This window comes from Morchella importuna (assembly GCF_003444635.1).
Source record: "Morchella importuna strain M04M26 chromosome Unknown Morimp01GS016, whole genome shotgun sequence".
In the NCBI taxonomy this organism is placed as follows: domain Eukaryota; kingdom Fungi; phylum Ascomycota; class Pezizomycetes; order Pezizales; family Morchellaceae; genus Morchella; species Morchella importuna.
In genome coordinates this window covers 803,256-818,046 of record NW_025763413.1, presented here as the reverse complement: position 1 = coordinate 818,046, position 14,791 = coordinate 803,256, and the positions used below count along the sequence as shown (strand labels likewise).

Here is a 14,791-nt window from a genome sequence, read left to right as displayed (position 1 = left end):
CAGCATTTTACCCTCTATCTTAGGTACGCTATGTACTCATGTAGATCTACTTACCAACTACCGTCCACCTCTCAGAGTACCTAGTGACACAATGACCCAAAGACCATCATGTCGGTCCAGTGCCTCACACCAATCGTTCTATGCCACTCCCCTACTCTTGGCTGGCCGTCGAATCGGCAGATGCTCCGCATATCACTCAGCTGGCCCGTGCGAGTCCGTATGAGCACCCGGGGGGGGGGGGGGGTGAAGGGGATACATGTCCCCCTACCTAGGCAAGTAGCTTGTAATCACCGAATATCCTGTCAATCCCTCGCTTTGGCTCAACCGGTCTTTCCCCGAGCCCAAAACCGGCGAGAGGTCGAGATAATCTGCTGGAGTGCAAGATCGATCGATACTAGATCGAGTGATCTACTTTTGGAACCCTTCTTGGGTGGATGTTGTGCTTAGTTATTTGCAGTTATATCACTATACTCTCCTCAAAGCTCGTCGTGGAGGTAGAGTAGAGGTATTATTGCGCCAACAGCCATTTGTTTCCCATTTCCCATCTCCCCTTGGTACTTGTCTGGCTCGAGAGGTAGAGAGGGGAGGGGAGGGGGGGCAGGAGGAGCAGGAGGAGCAAACGGAGTCGCAAGAGCGGATGCTTTCCATCCTGACCAACCCCTCCAACCCTATGTACAGGGAGAGGGGGTTCGGTTAATTCTGGCACTTACGATCTAGATTCGAAACGGCGGCGAGCCAGTGATTGTTTGCGAGATCATAGCGTGCTGTAGATGACTGGTTGAGTTGCGAAGAGAGGGGGCGGACGAGCTATGGGGTGCCGCTTACCAGCGAATGATATCAGCGGTTTTGTTTAGTAAAGGGAGGGAAGTGGGGTGTTATGGGTGGTCTGGATTGCCGACTTCTGAGGGGTAAATGGAGATAGAGTACTAGCCAGGTATCAACTACATGATCAGTTCGTCGGTGCGAGGTTTATTGCAGCCGTGTTGATGTTTGCTTTTGTTTGTTGGCGGGTAATATAAACGGAAATGATCATAGTGTCAGTATCTTCGATTCTCTGACAGCATATAGAGACTCTTCTGCCGAAACTGGTTGGCGGCTTAATTCGCATACGTCTATATTTTTACTTTTGATAGCCAAGGGCCACGGGCATGAACGAAGTGATGCCAGTAGAGTATCTGCTTCTCGACGTTGGCATGGAATGTTTAACTGATTATATTATATAGCTCTCAAAACGGAAATGATCAGAGTAGCTCCGGCTCGTTGTCAGGGGAACTCGAGAGACGATGATTGGTTGGTTAAGAGTTTATATCCGGATCATGGAATCGTTAGGTTTAATTTTATATAGAGGCTTGTGGGACAGGTCCCAAACTCAATGGAACAAGCAATCCCTTGTGTTATGTATCACACTGGAATGCGTTGACAGTGGTACTGGGCTGAACTAGACTGAACTGGCCCGGATATTGTAGCCATCTGGACCAATGTCGATACGAAACAATGAAGTGTTAGCCTGGTTCAGAATGTGGATAAGAAGGTAAATTAGACCTCATTATGATACTTCAAGAGCCAAATTGATATAAAACCCGAGGCTATCGCCATTGGTTGCTGTGAAAATATGCCTACTTTTGTATCTGTACTCCATGCCTTTGGCGTTCCCCGCAATGAAGTTCAGATTAACTGAAGACCCAGGAATGCGGAAGATAAAGATTAACCTGGTAATAGTCTTTTGTGTAGTTAGTGACCTGTTTGCTTAGTGCGATTTTAGGCTTTTACGCATGCGCATACAAGCAAGGTCTTTTCTTTTGAGTGATCTTTAATGGAGACAACCGATAGATAAGTGAGTGGTTGAACTGAAGAATAAAGAAGGGTAATGAATAAAAGCTTGTTTTATCGTGCCAAGGTAAGGGCAGGTATTCAAAGACAAATGTAGTAGGTGCGGTGTAGTGATGCAACTTTCATGGACAACGTTCGGCCCGCGTTCGATCGGGACAACGTTAAACTTGCGAAAACCAACTGGCAACTTGAACAGCAGCCGTCCATCGACTTGCCAGCTACATGTAGATTCAGCATAATTCAATAGCACGTACTTAGATCATGGTCGGCGGCAAACAATGAGCACCCTTTAACGGTAAATTCGCTGTACTTCCAGCGGCCGAATTCGCGAACACAAGGAATCGAGCTAGGTCCGATAAGTTTTGGCCACATCTCCTGTAGGACCCTGGCAAACCTCACGGCAATGCATGCTGCTAGCATATAAAGTTCAGTCTAGCGGCGGTAATGAGCGAGCTACTGTACAACTGTGTATTTGGCCTGCAGACACGCTTTCCCAACGTGTTCGGTCATAGAACAAGGAAAGTGGGGCATCCCGTCAGCTCTGCTGTACCCAAGCCTTGTATCGCTTCGTCAGTACTGCATTAGGTGACTATGTGGGAACCCGGGGTACTGAACTCTCTCTCAGTATTTTGGGTATACTTGATTTTTTGACTTGATTTTTGATCAGTGCGATGCATGACTGTGCGCTCGATAGCCGTATTGAAGATGCTTATGGTTCACGAATGCCCATAATAAGTCGTTGTTTAATATGTACTGAATTTATATGTATAGAATTAAGACGTCGGTGTGACTTTCAAGGTAATACGAAATTCATGTAGGGGCAGCGTTTACGGGGCTGTGGTGACTCGATGTATCATGAATGACACAAGTATATGCACAGCGGATGATGCCTAAGCTTTGATGTAACTATAGCAGTACTTATATAACCGAGGATTAAACTTTAGATACTGGAGTTGTGAAACTACCAAATAGGGAGGATATATTAACGGTGCATCAACCTAGATATAATCACCCTTGAGTTCCCGGATATGAGTCCTTACACCATGTTTTACTTCTCGGTACCGCTAAATACATAAGTCTACTTCATAACGCTCTCCGGAAGTATACGTACATTTACTTTTAATAGGTAAACCACATATTTCCATCCTGGTACTTTGCACTACGGCTCCTCTGTTATAATTAACGGTACATGTATTGCGGCACAACCCGAGTGATAATACATGAAGATGGACTCAAACCCCAATCACATGTTACCTGACGAAGCATTGTTATTCAAGTTAGAGTTATATGTGGCTTAGCTATAAGTCTTTCGGTATTGCTAAAAACGTTTCTAAATTGTGGACAATAATCGAGTGATAATCTATGAATATAAAGTACCCAGGTCCATGCAACCAAACCGGTATCGCTCTTAATGAAAATGACCCTGGTGCCTGTTTGTGTTTAAAAGTCAAGATTATTAAAGCCATGTATACATGTCCTCTGGACTTGTCGGACTCGTGGGTAGGTATCTGGACCTCCGGCAACTTCCGGTAATAATATTATAATATCTTTACCACTTTAGAGCTTTTACACCAACAACACTCCGCAAGAGTGATTCGATACATAGATAATTATATGTGACATGCATATGTATATACATACATCATATCTTTACACACTCAGTCAGTCATTCTTTGAATTTGACATGGCAAGGCTGAGACGGTATTGTGCGTACAGTGCATACTGCATACAGGAGCGCACATTTTCAACCCACTCGGCTTGATAGGCCCATGTGACATGATTATGCAAGTTTTTGAGGCGTGGTTATAATTAGAAATTTGTTTACTTGGAGCATACGATCAGCATGTACATACCTACAGCCGTGCTCGAATTAGCCCTAACCCTGGCTTCGGGCCAAGGTGTTCGAAATGGATATGAGGAACAAAGGGAAGAGGGTGGTTTCGACGCCCATTGACGGGCGCTTGGCGGGTCTTACAACTGAGGTATATTGTGTATATGGATTATGGATGATAAGACTCCGAGGGTAATGTTGGCTACATATATAGGTATGAAACCTGAACAATTATTAAGACATGCAGGTCAGACAAGATCTACATACTTTTGGATATTATAGGCGACTTCAATTGATAAAGTTAATGTGCTGGATACGACGATCAAACAATTTCACGTGTAATATCAAGTTCGTGTTCTCAAGTGGCTTAATTACCTACTCGCAGTATACTACTAATGGCCTACATATAATCTACCTCTTTAAGATATGATTATTGTGATATTATAGAAATACGAACATTGCCATTCTAGCTCGTATTAGTGGCCGGTTAGATAGGCTAGATTAATCAGGAACGGAGTCCGTTGTTTGCCTTCTTGTCATGGCCACTTCACCACCTGAGTACTGATCACAATTCACTGGTTGCTGATTGATAATGTTAGTTCATGGATTAGTAATTGTCAATGATTCTGCTACGGATTTGAATCAGAGCTAAAGCTTTAATGTTCATAAGCCTTGCATGGTCGATATTGGATGCACGGTGAGAGCAATTCAGTCACGCTAGTTGAATGCTCAACACCCCGGGTGTATATTATTTGATTTCCCACACCTACGTTGCAATTGGATCACCTTCATGGTAGAGGACCAACATTATTAAATTCCACATCCCGGCAGTATTGAGCAAAACCTCTAAATGGTGGGATAGATCTTGATACATATTGTTAGGCACCTGGGTGCTTTCTTTCTATCTCCTGGGTCGTAGTTGGTTGATTTGACTAACTGGAGTTTCTACGGCGAATTATCATTGGCACAACCTATCCTAATGAGTTTGCTCATGTACATAAGCGATAAAGTCCGAAAACATTCGCTAGTGCTGGAGTGAAAGCAAAACTTTTATCAATTTATCGGGGTCTATGAGGCTGCTCGAAGCAAATAGATGTAACTATACCACTCATAGAGGTATTAACCCTTACTTCTTCTTTTTAAGCGAATATAAAACTATTGTAAGGCAATTGTTTAGTATACTAGCAGCTGACAATGGTATTTTGGCCTTCCAGGCTCTATAAACTGTACACGTGCACTGTGATGAGAAATCACATTGAGTTAAAATATGGCATAACCTTCTTAAGTCTGGCAGGAATATTAAGACTTCATCAGACTCTCGGTTTTAGCCTTTCTCAAGATGGGCCTCTTCTTCGTCGCCAAGAGAAATCGAGTTGGTAATAGATACATGAAATATCACTCGGACATGACATTTCACATATTATTTCAAGATATACCCAACTTGAATCTGCGGGTTAGCCAGGATATTCTTCAATATGAGTAGTAACTATATCCCGCCTATATTCTGAATAACCAAGCCAACATACAGGATCTACCCCGAGTGGGCCTGATCCGTCAATCCCTATGCCTAATTGAGTCGCCCTATCAATCACAATTACTTTTGTTACTACCAGTATCTCTCGATAAAGTTTTAGATATATCTATATAGATCTCGATTTGGTCGTGGCGTTCAGTCGCTAGGTCTTTTAGACCCCTATCTTGGGCCAAGAACAGGATAAAAAGATTGACTTAAAAGGCCACGGCCCGGCGGCTAGTGTCATATATTTGGTCATGATCAGAGAACTATAAGAATTGTCGTAACGTACATCAGCTCTTCTGTATTCAAATCATATATTACCTCTCTTTATTGATAGACGAGGTGAATACCTTCGGAGTTTATGGAGCTGGAGTACTCAAAACTCCGTCATGCAAGAGCACTGTACTGCGAAGGAAGAGATTCGTGAATTCAGTAAATTGATATATTGTTACGATACCAAGAAAGTGCAGCTGCAGCGCTATGTTGTGGGCGCTTAAAGGCGTGCCGTTTTGAGACAGGTTTTATTCGTTTCCCGATTTGAAGGCATCGTAATCACCGGCATCAGCAGAGATCCGGAATTCTCTTCTGGAAAAAGGGGGGGGGGGGGGGGTGGCTACTTGAGCGAGAGTTCCCCCACCCCTAGCTATGGATCCTAGAGACATTGCCAGACTTATGAAAACGGGAATAGCAACAAGTGCGGTTGAGATTGGCGACTCCACTAGTATAGAAAGAGACGCAACGTGTACGTTCCCATGTATCAACGGCGTACATGTGAAACCGCTTTATTTAAGCTTTGGCGGCTCAACTGACATGACTTTAGTCGAACCTAACGCGTATCTTCTTGTTACTTGTCTAAATCCTTCTTGGCCATAGAAACATCACTTCACTCCGGATTCCATTTATGGAATTCTGCTTCAAAACTTTGGAATAGAACCTCATACAAATGATATTCTTCACGTACGTACCCCGGCCCTCTCAGCACTATCTAATAAATGTCATTATCTCACATTTCTTCCGAAGGGATCAAGAGAGTAATAGCACTCTGAACCGTGGGCTTAACTCTCAAAAGGTTTCAATCTTCGATAGCCTCACACCGAGGCAAATGCTGCCGAGAAAACCAATCACCACGGGTTCCAATCAACGTTAGAATGATATATAATACTATCTCAGAAAATACCATCTCTATACAGCAGAGACACGCGAGGTAGCATCTCTGTGACCTTCGGCTGAACAGAATCCCGTCAAAAAGGAGCAGGATTCACAAGTTATACGGTGCATACAGAACTAGGACTCAAAGGACTCTATAATCATGAAGATTGCAATTTCTAGTCGTATTCATTCGTTGGTGAAGTTTCTTTCTTCTTCGCGGTCATGATTGTTGTTTGGAGTAATTTGGAATAATTAGGTTAATATCCTAAACAGTTCTCTAGAGCTCTATAAACTATAATTAGTCCAATGCTGCCTTTGAGTAAATGGAACTAGCTTTATTCTCTGGTAGCCTGGTTAGCTGGTTGGTTTTGGCTTTATCATGTAGTCATAATCGGAGTCTGATTGAGCACGGTGCCGGGCTAGCAGTTTCTACGAACATTCGAGGCCTAGAGGGTGAAGAGGGCCGGTGCTAATAAGGCGGAGATACATACCTCAATTGAAAGCTAATAACCGTTTGTTTAAAATCGGAGTACTTCGATAATCTTTGGTTAATATCGAAGCATGTGCAGAAAAAATCCACAATCATCGACGCTGGACAAATTAGCGAATTAAGTCAAAGGTGAGCTAGGCCATATTATCTCGTGGTCAATTAATTCTGAAGTCTAGATATTAACTGTGAATCAGTTTGTAACTGTACATAACCACGTGCACATGTGTATATTAGTCGATCTCGATTTCAAATACTTCTAGGAAAGTCGCTCCTGATTGGCGGTTGGATCCATGGAACTAACTTGATATTCGTGATAGGAGTCCACATGGGAGCGGAAAACCTAACTACCCCTACTTTACCCAGTTCCAAATAGTTACCGAACTTATTATTTGGATATTAATATCCAGTAGCATGCACGCACAGAAAAAGCCGTCGTCCTATCGAAATCCCACCCCTACCAAACTTCCAGCGTTTAAGGAAAACAAACCTGTGTTCCGCTAAATAATACCTCTCTCTAAATTCCATCCATACAATACCCTCAGTAAAATACGGACGCCGCGGAAATGGAATTATGGTATATTCCTGCTGTGTAAGCGAACTCCATATCCGCAGACGCCGAACAATCGTATCTACCATGCAAGACTGTTTCACCTAACAGCCACATAAGTTTATCCGCGATATCCTGTTTCAGATACCCCTTACTTTCAGGCGGGGGAGCTGTTCACCTAATCCCCCATATTTCTGCTGCTGCAGAAGCCACGTGCGCCACACCATTCTACGTGGAAGAGCTATGGCCGAATAATAGATTGCAGGGATGGAATAATCTAGTGCATCATTAACAGGATCTACGACCAGAACCCCGGTACAAAGACAAAACCAAGAGAAAGTCGATCTCACCTAGCTTCACTTAGGTATGTAGACCTCTAGCTGTTGCTTGTCTAGGAGTAGTAAAGTCCAGACCCCCTTTCAGTAACACTTAGGTTCGATCATTCGTAATTCTTCTAGGACGGCAAATGCAAGGGCAAGAAGGGCGTTGCTGTATGAGATGAAATCGTCAGATATATGTAGAGTACTTACAGTGCCTACATTACTACTCCACCCTAGAGTAGGCGAACCAGTGATAGTAAGTTAACACATCTATCTCCAATTCACTCGCGGAGTTTATTTTGACCTACCACCAGAAACCAGGGAACTACAGAGTGACAGATGTACATTTCTCACTAGAGTACTCGCGAACAGAGCTAGAGCTATCAAGCCCCTGTATGTCAGAGACATGCATTTCTTCTCCAGAACTCAACCCACACTATCGGGCATAGTATCAAACCTTCCGCCGGCCTGCAGCGTCAGTTATCCGCATTCAATAAACTAGTTAAAAGCACCTAACAAGAACAGGACACCTACATTCAGTAAAAACTCGACAATAACGAACGGGACCAGGCTGGAATAGTGTACTACCACTGGTTGAGACCATGGAAATTAACTCTTTTGGCGGTTGTGATTGAGGCTTAACGCCAATTCGACAAATCAGAAAGCAGTGTTCGCCCTGCACTCAGTACCCTACTAGACTCACCAACTGCAGCTGAGTATATGTATTTACTCTACGTCATACCATGCATGCGAAGGCCGGGCCTGCACAACAAAAAGCATTCAAAACCCACATGCCAAGACTATCCTGCAACTCTCACTCCCTCCCGTGCACAACGCAACACAACTCCCGACAATCATGATGCATATGCACCGGGAGGATATACTATATCGATGATCCTGTCTACATACTCTATTTTACTCCTGAGTACTCTAGGTAGATTTTGATCCCCACATTGCTTTTAATCGGGATGATAGCTAGTAGAAAACGTGAAGATATCGATTAAAGTCCCACTCCTCCGGAATTGGGGCTGGTTCCTATGCAATTTACTACCCAAAAGGAGTTATATAGCTCACTAACCATTAGGAACCTGGAAGAAGGATGGCAATTACGCAAATTAGAGTGTTGTACCTAGTGTATTTGCCTGGGTATGCATAATATCATGTCAGATTCAAATCTACATGTAGGTAGTTTTGGGCCTTTGTCTCATCCATTTACAACATAACCAAGCTGTACGTCGTGGGCTTGCTGATGGTTATTTGCTAGGATCTCGTGTCTTATTAGGGTGGATCGGTAAAGGCATTGTGGATCCGCTATCCCAAAGTACTGGCCACCAGAACGCCCCTTCACCACTACTGGCGCGTAATTCCCTCCTCAAGAGCAACCGTCATGAGATCTCTGCTTCCAATCAAAGTGGTCCTTTTTGAAAGAAAAGAATACCGACTTTATTTCTTCGAAAATGGAAGAATGAGAGCGAGTGATGAGCTGTGGTACAGAGTCAGGGTTAGGGTTACCTAATATCTTTCTCAAATAAATCGGTGTGCTGACTTGTGTGCTCGGAAAATTCAGAGAGCTAGTTAAGGAATTCACGGGCTTACCAATTACTGGCTGGTAGCATTGGCACTAGAAAAAAAACTTCTTGGTAAAATTCAGGGGGTTGAAATAGCGATAAAGACGCACGAACGTCGGCAATGGATATCGAGTGTAGGACTAGGGCACACAAGGTAATGAAATGTCCCAACGAGAAGCTTCTATGACAGCCAGGGCAAGGACTAGGTAGGAAAGAAAAGCAGCAGATGGTATAAGCCGGGACAATACATACATTCTCACCCCGGTCTACATAAAGGAGGCTCTAGGGTTTAGCCCGACGCTCTGGGTTTCTCATCCCACCAGCCCACATATGTACATGCATAGAGTACCCTGTACTCTGCAGGCGCGATTGCAATTTGCAATGATTGTTCATGACTGCTACTTCGACCGCTAATCGTACTGCTAACAAAACCAGCGCTGCAGATTCTCATATTTCTCTTGGGACATTGAGAGCACGGACTAATAACCCTTTCTATTGGAGCCAGCGGTAAAGCGTGTTTGACATAGTGAAATCTAGAAGATCTGTCTAGATCCAATATCGTGATCATTGGCTGACTTGTCTCAGAACACGCATCGGTTCTCGATCTAGAGACCGTTTTTTCTGGCGGGACAGATCGGCCGGGCCAGTGAATTTCATTTTTTTGGATATCTGAATAAAAACAGCAAAATGAATTGCCCCCCCCCCCCTCCTTCCAGTCGATCACGCCCAGCGTAATCGGAACTCTTCACAGAAAGGCAATTTATCTTCTTCATATCTACATCTTGAGAAAAAAAAGGTCGAGAAAGAAAAAAAGGAGAGAATCTGGAGTAAACAAAATAAACAGATTATAATACGTACTAGCTACCGTGTGGTGCCATATTACCACTGCTACCACTACTATTACTGTTGCTACAATTCCAATGCCACTCAAATTCCCACTTCTACGGCTTCCTAACGAACTCATTCTCATAATAAGCCAACACCTAAACGCCAACGACCTGAATTCCCTTTTCAAAACGAACCATCGTCTAGCAGAAATACTGTCCCTTCAGCTCGAAAATCTCCGGGACAATCTCCTCAATCTAATAGCAAAACAGGATGGCAAAACCGGACTCTGCTCCGCAGTAGAGCGCAAAAACGAAGCACTCGTCAGGCTCGTATTGAAGAAATTGGCCGTCGATATCAATGAGACGATTGATATCCGTGGCCGCACAACACTCCACTGGGCCGCAGGGAATGGGCATTCGGAGCTTGTAGAGCTGCTTCTTGAGCGGGGGGCCGATATCGCTGCTCAGACGATCAATGGATCTACGCCGCTCCACAAGGCGGTTTCTGACGATGGAATTGTCAGAATTCTCTTAAATAGGGGAGCTGATATCGCTGCTCGGAGTGGGTGGGGGTCGACACCACTCAATGCGGCGGCTCAGAGTGGGAACGAGCAGACAGTAAAACTGTTATTGGAGTTTGGGTCAGATGTGAATACTGAGACTTTGGTTGGGGAAACACCGCTTCATACGGCGGCGTTTCATGGGTATGAATCGGTAGTAACGTACGTATATATCTATCATCTGAATTCACAATTAATACACCCGCACATCTTGTGACCGGTCATGCTTACTGCAATTGCAGAATATTGCTGGAATATGGCGCCGATATTCATGCTAGGACGCGGGTGGGCTATACACCGCTTCACCAGGCTATCCGTGGACATAACCCGCGCGAATCTCTGGTGAAGACACTTCTTGAAAAGGGCGTTGACGTTAACGCCCAAGCGTACAACGAGGAGACCGCCCTCCACTTCGCAGCAGGTGGCAAGCACGCCGCAATAGTCAAGGTACTCCTTGATGCCGGTGCCAATATAACAGCTATAGACTCACCCGGAAATACTCCACTTCATTGGGCAGCCAGGCAAGGTGACATTGAGATTCTGAGTGTGTTGCTGGAAAGGTCTATCGACATAAACACTCCCACGATACCCCCGCGCAGAGTGGGACAAAAACCTCAAGAAGCAACATACCAAACAGTACTTCACCTTACGGCTATGAAAGCAGCTCCTTTCCATGATGAACAATGGATAACTTTCCTCCTTGACCGAGGCGCCGACATCACCGCTGTAGACAGTTACGGAATGACGGCACTCCATTACGCGTCACAAACGGGGAACAAGATTATGGTCACCTTACTTCTAGAGAGGGGAGCGAGCGTTTTGGCCCGGTCCAATGATAATCGTACGGCGCTCCATGTCGCAGCAATGGGAGGTCATACCGAAATCGCGAGACTGTTGCTGGATTATGATGCGGACATTGACGCTGTGGAATCAAAGAAGAGGAGGACACCTCTGGCACTGGCCGTGAAGGGTGGTCACGAGGGGACAGTGAGGTTGTTGCTAGAGAGAGGTGCCGATACGGGGCATTGTGATGTTCGGGGGGACACGGTGTTGGGTGATGCGGCAACATTGAAATTTGAGAACATTGTCAGGATATTGCTGGAATGGCGCGATGTCTCGCAATACTGACTCGATATCTTATTTGATGGTTATATGAACGACATGGATAGGTGGCGGGCGGAGAGCTATATACCATGGTGGTGAGATTGATGTTCATGAAGTGAGTCTGGGAGTTTCGATTGGGACTGGGGCGTATGCGCATATTTCTATCATTCCTCTCTGGTTGGTTATGTTCTCTGTATAAAGAAAAGCTTTTGTTATTCTATCTTATTTTATTGCCATTACTACTATTACTATCTAGTCACTCTACCGTCGCTAGAATGGCCGGTCGGGGGTTTTTAATTCATAATTTTTGTCTTTCTTAAGCTTTTCTGAGACCGGCATCTTAGTGCAGTGATCCACGGCCGATCCAAAAAGCAATCATCGATATCAAACGGGGTGGCAGGCATGTCACCACGATCTCCAGCTCCTACAATCTAGATCTGACGATCCAACCAACGACGGCGGCACAAAACACATAAATCAGCCAACTCCAAACAACATCTCTCACAGCAACCAAACTCCAGCGATGCATCATTTCGCGGAGGTGTATTGTCAACATTCATCAACCACTGACGTATGTTGTACCCTTCATGTTCCTTTCTGGCTTGATCTCCGTGACATATAATCGTATGGTAACGGTCCGAGGAGCCCGAGGAACTGGGGAAGGAGCGCCGGTAGCATTTGAGAAAAGTGAGATAAACTATTTCAAGGCTGGCGAAGAGGAATAGAGTGATGATGGTAAACGAAATTAATACCAACAAGGGGTGGAATGGGTCGCAATCCCGGGTGAGCTGGGTGTGAAGGTTTGAAATCATTGTCAGGGTTTGATGGGGACTGTTGTAGAACCTTTTAGTCGATGTCTTTCTTGGGCAGGGCTCTTTGCAATAAGTGGTTTTATTCTTCAAGGACGTGTCTATAAGTCAGCAGTGATAAGTGCCTCTAATGTTGTTCTTGGGGTGTGTTATAAATGGGGGGGGGGGGTCGTAGATTTCAGGCCGTGTTCTATGAGCACTTGAAAACCGCGGGTAGAGATCAATTGATCTTGAGACTTGGTGCCAGCGTAGGCAGAGACGTTAATCAATTGAAGATATCTATGCAAACTTGAATTATAATTTTGACTGTGCTTTGTAGAGAGAACAGATCGCTAGAAGTCAGAAGGTGGTTGGGCGGGCAAACCTGTGTAGTGTGGCCATGATGCGAGTGCTACTACATGTAGCTGTAGAGGGCACAGCTGTTCACGACTAGTCGGGCAAAACATCAACACCAGGCTTCAAATTTATTACTCTCTTCTCTGTCCTGTCCTGTCCTAATGTTGACACCCAAACTCACTTGGCCTCCATCATCTAGATACCCTCAGTATTCTCTCCTCATCCTCCTTCACGTACTCCACCTCCCATGAAAACATTCCCAACAACTCTAGTAGGCCTCAATGGTACGCGACATCCTCCCACGCCCAACAGCTAAGGGTGTGCTGTCGTAGTACTGGTTAACCTCGTACGTGCTCGCGCCTTGTGTGGCCACTACTCAACACATTTCGATATATTGATTTATCCGTAGAGTTTGTCTGTTTGTCTGTTTGAACTACTGCCTTTTGGAGATGGAAGTCATGTCAGAAATTCGAGGGAAGGTGTCTTTATACCCAAGCGACTTGATTTTTGATTCATGAGCTCGGTTGGAAATTGAGAACTTTGGGGATTGCATGCATTTAGTACTACGTACTATGGAGGTATTATGGTAGATTCTTCAGATACATACATTACATGTATTGTAGACTCTTTGAAGAGCTACTATATATGTAGTCGGGTACAGCTACCTGGCAATTACTGTAATGTATGATAGGTTGAACAGTGCTCTACCAGGAGGAATTACAGGAACGGGCTGGCTAGCTATCTGGAACGCTTGACGAATCGATATATTTAGTACCCGAATATCTAATCAGCTGGGTCCTGACTGGCTGGGGAATAAGGTTACCGCAAAGGCTGGGAAATGATAGCCGTACTGCATATAGAGCGAGTACATACTGTCACACCGCACACGTAGCATTGGTTACGTATGTCACAACTGGTGATCAAACAAACTGGCCAGCTAAACAAAAATCTTAAAAACAGATTTAGAAGCCAAACGTTCTCTTCTAATGACATCCACCGCCATGATCTCCGCCACTAGCTTACAAATATCTCTACAATATCCAATCCCAACGCCCTGGGATGATAAGAAGAAACAGAGTGATTGGCTGTGATCGATAATAACTCGCCATGCATTAAGAGTGGCACCGGCCTTAACTTCTAGTTAGTGGAATTCGCTATTCATTCATCACAGGATTCAGCTTCGCCGACAATCGTATTTACAGCTTGTCAATGTCCCTTCACTTGCCGTTCCTCAGCTTAGTGCAGGTACGCTGCTTGCATTTTATATTCGTGTTAAGCAAGCGGGAGCAGATGGTTTTCATCAATGGTACGTCGTGCCGTCGGACCCTTTTTACATTTGCGATGTGGGCTGGTTTCTTTCTAACTCAACGAGGGGAAAAGCGGAGGTGCTTAGCTACTTTTTCACGCAGCCGGTCAAGTATCACTCCGTCAGTTAGCACCCCTTCAGAACCTTCCGACTGAACCCCTTTTCATCCCCTCTTCAATTGTCTGCTTCAGCTCGCATATCACAACCTTACTGAAGTAACACAACCCCACTTCACCCGTCAGCGATCCACGATAAACGCCTACGCCCTATATACATCGACCCATATACATAACAAACATGTACTCTACCTCTGCAACCACGCTCAAACCCGGTAGACATCTTCACGATCAGAGGTGCATATCAATTGTGCTTTGAGGATGGCAACAAATCACAGATACCCGATACGCAACACCAGTAATTCGGCATCATGTGGTTTGATCAGACGAATCGCGGGGGGTGTTGTAATCTTCACGTTGGAGATAGTCAAAGGCTGGTTATTTTGATCGAACATTCGGATTGAGGGGGCAATCAAACAAAGCATAGTAAGTCAGGCAGATATTCATCCAAAAGTGTCGAATATTAAAGATCGTATAATAAA

General features: G+C 44.7%; 2 protein-coding genes across 2 annotated transcripts; both read left to right on the top strand.

Moving 5' to 3' along the window:
- Nucleotides 1-10,171: 10,171 nt before the first annotated feature.
- LAJ45_05896 (uncharacterized protein) lies at nucleotides 10,172-11,766 on the top strand (the record flags this gene model as incomplete). Its single annotated transcript, XM_046115465.1, has 2 exons — nucleotides 10,172-10,800; nucleotides 10,881-11,766. 2 exons carry the CDS (start codon nucleotides 10,172-10,174, stop codon nucleotides 11,764-11,766), a joined length of 1,515 nt encoding a protein of 504 aa, XP_045971514.1.
- A 1,368-nt stretch (nucleotides 11,767-13,134) lies between these two features.
- LAJ45_05895 (uncharacterized protein) lies at nucleotides 13,135-14,323 on the top strand (the record flags this gene model as incomplete). The annotated part of the gene is made up of 6 exons (XM_046115464.1): nucleotides 13,135-13,171; nucleotides 13,220-13,233; nucleotides 13,297-13,305; nucleotides 14,005-14,027; nucleotides 14,090-14,193; nucleotides 14,268-14,323. 6 exons carry the CDS (start codon nucleotides 13,135-13,137, stop codon nucleotides 14,321-14,323), a joined length of 243 nt encoding a protein of 80 aa, XP_045971513.1.
- Between the last annotated feature and the right edge of the window lie 468 nt (nucleotides 14,324-14,791).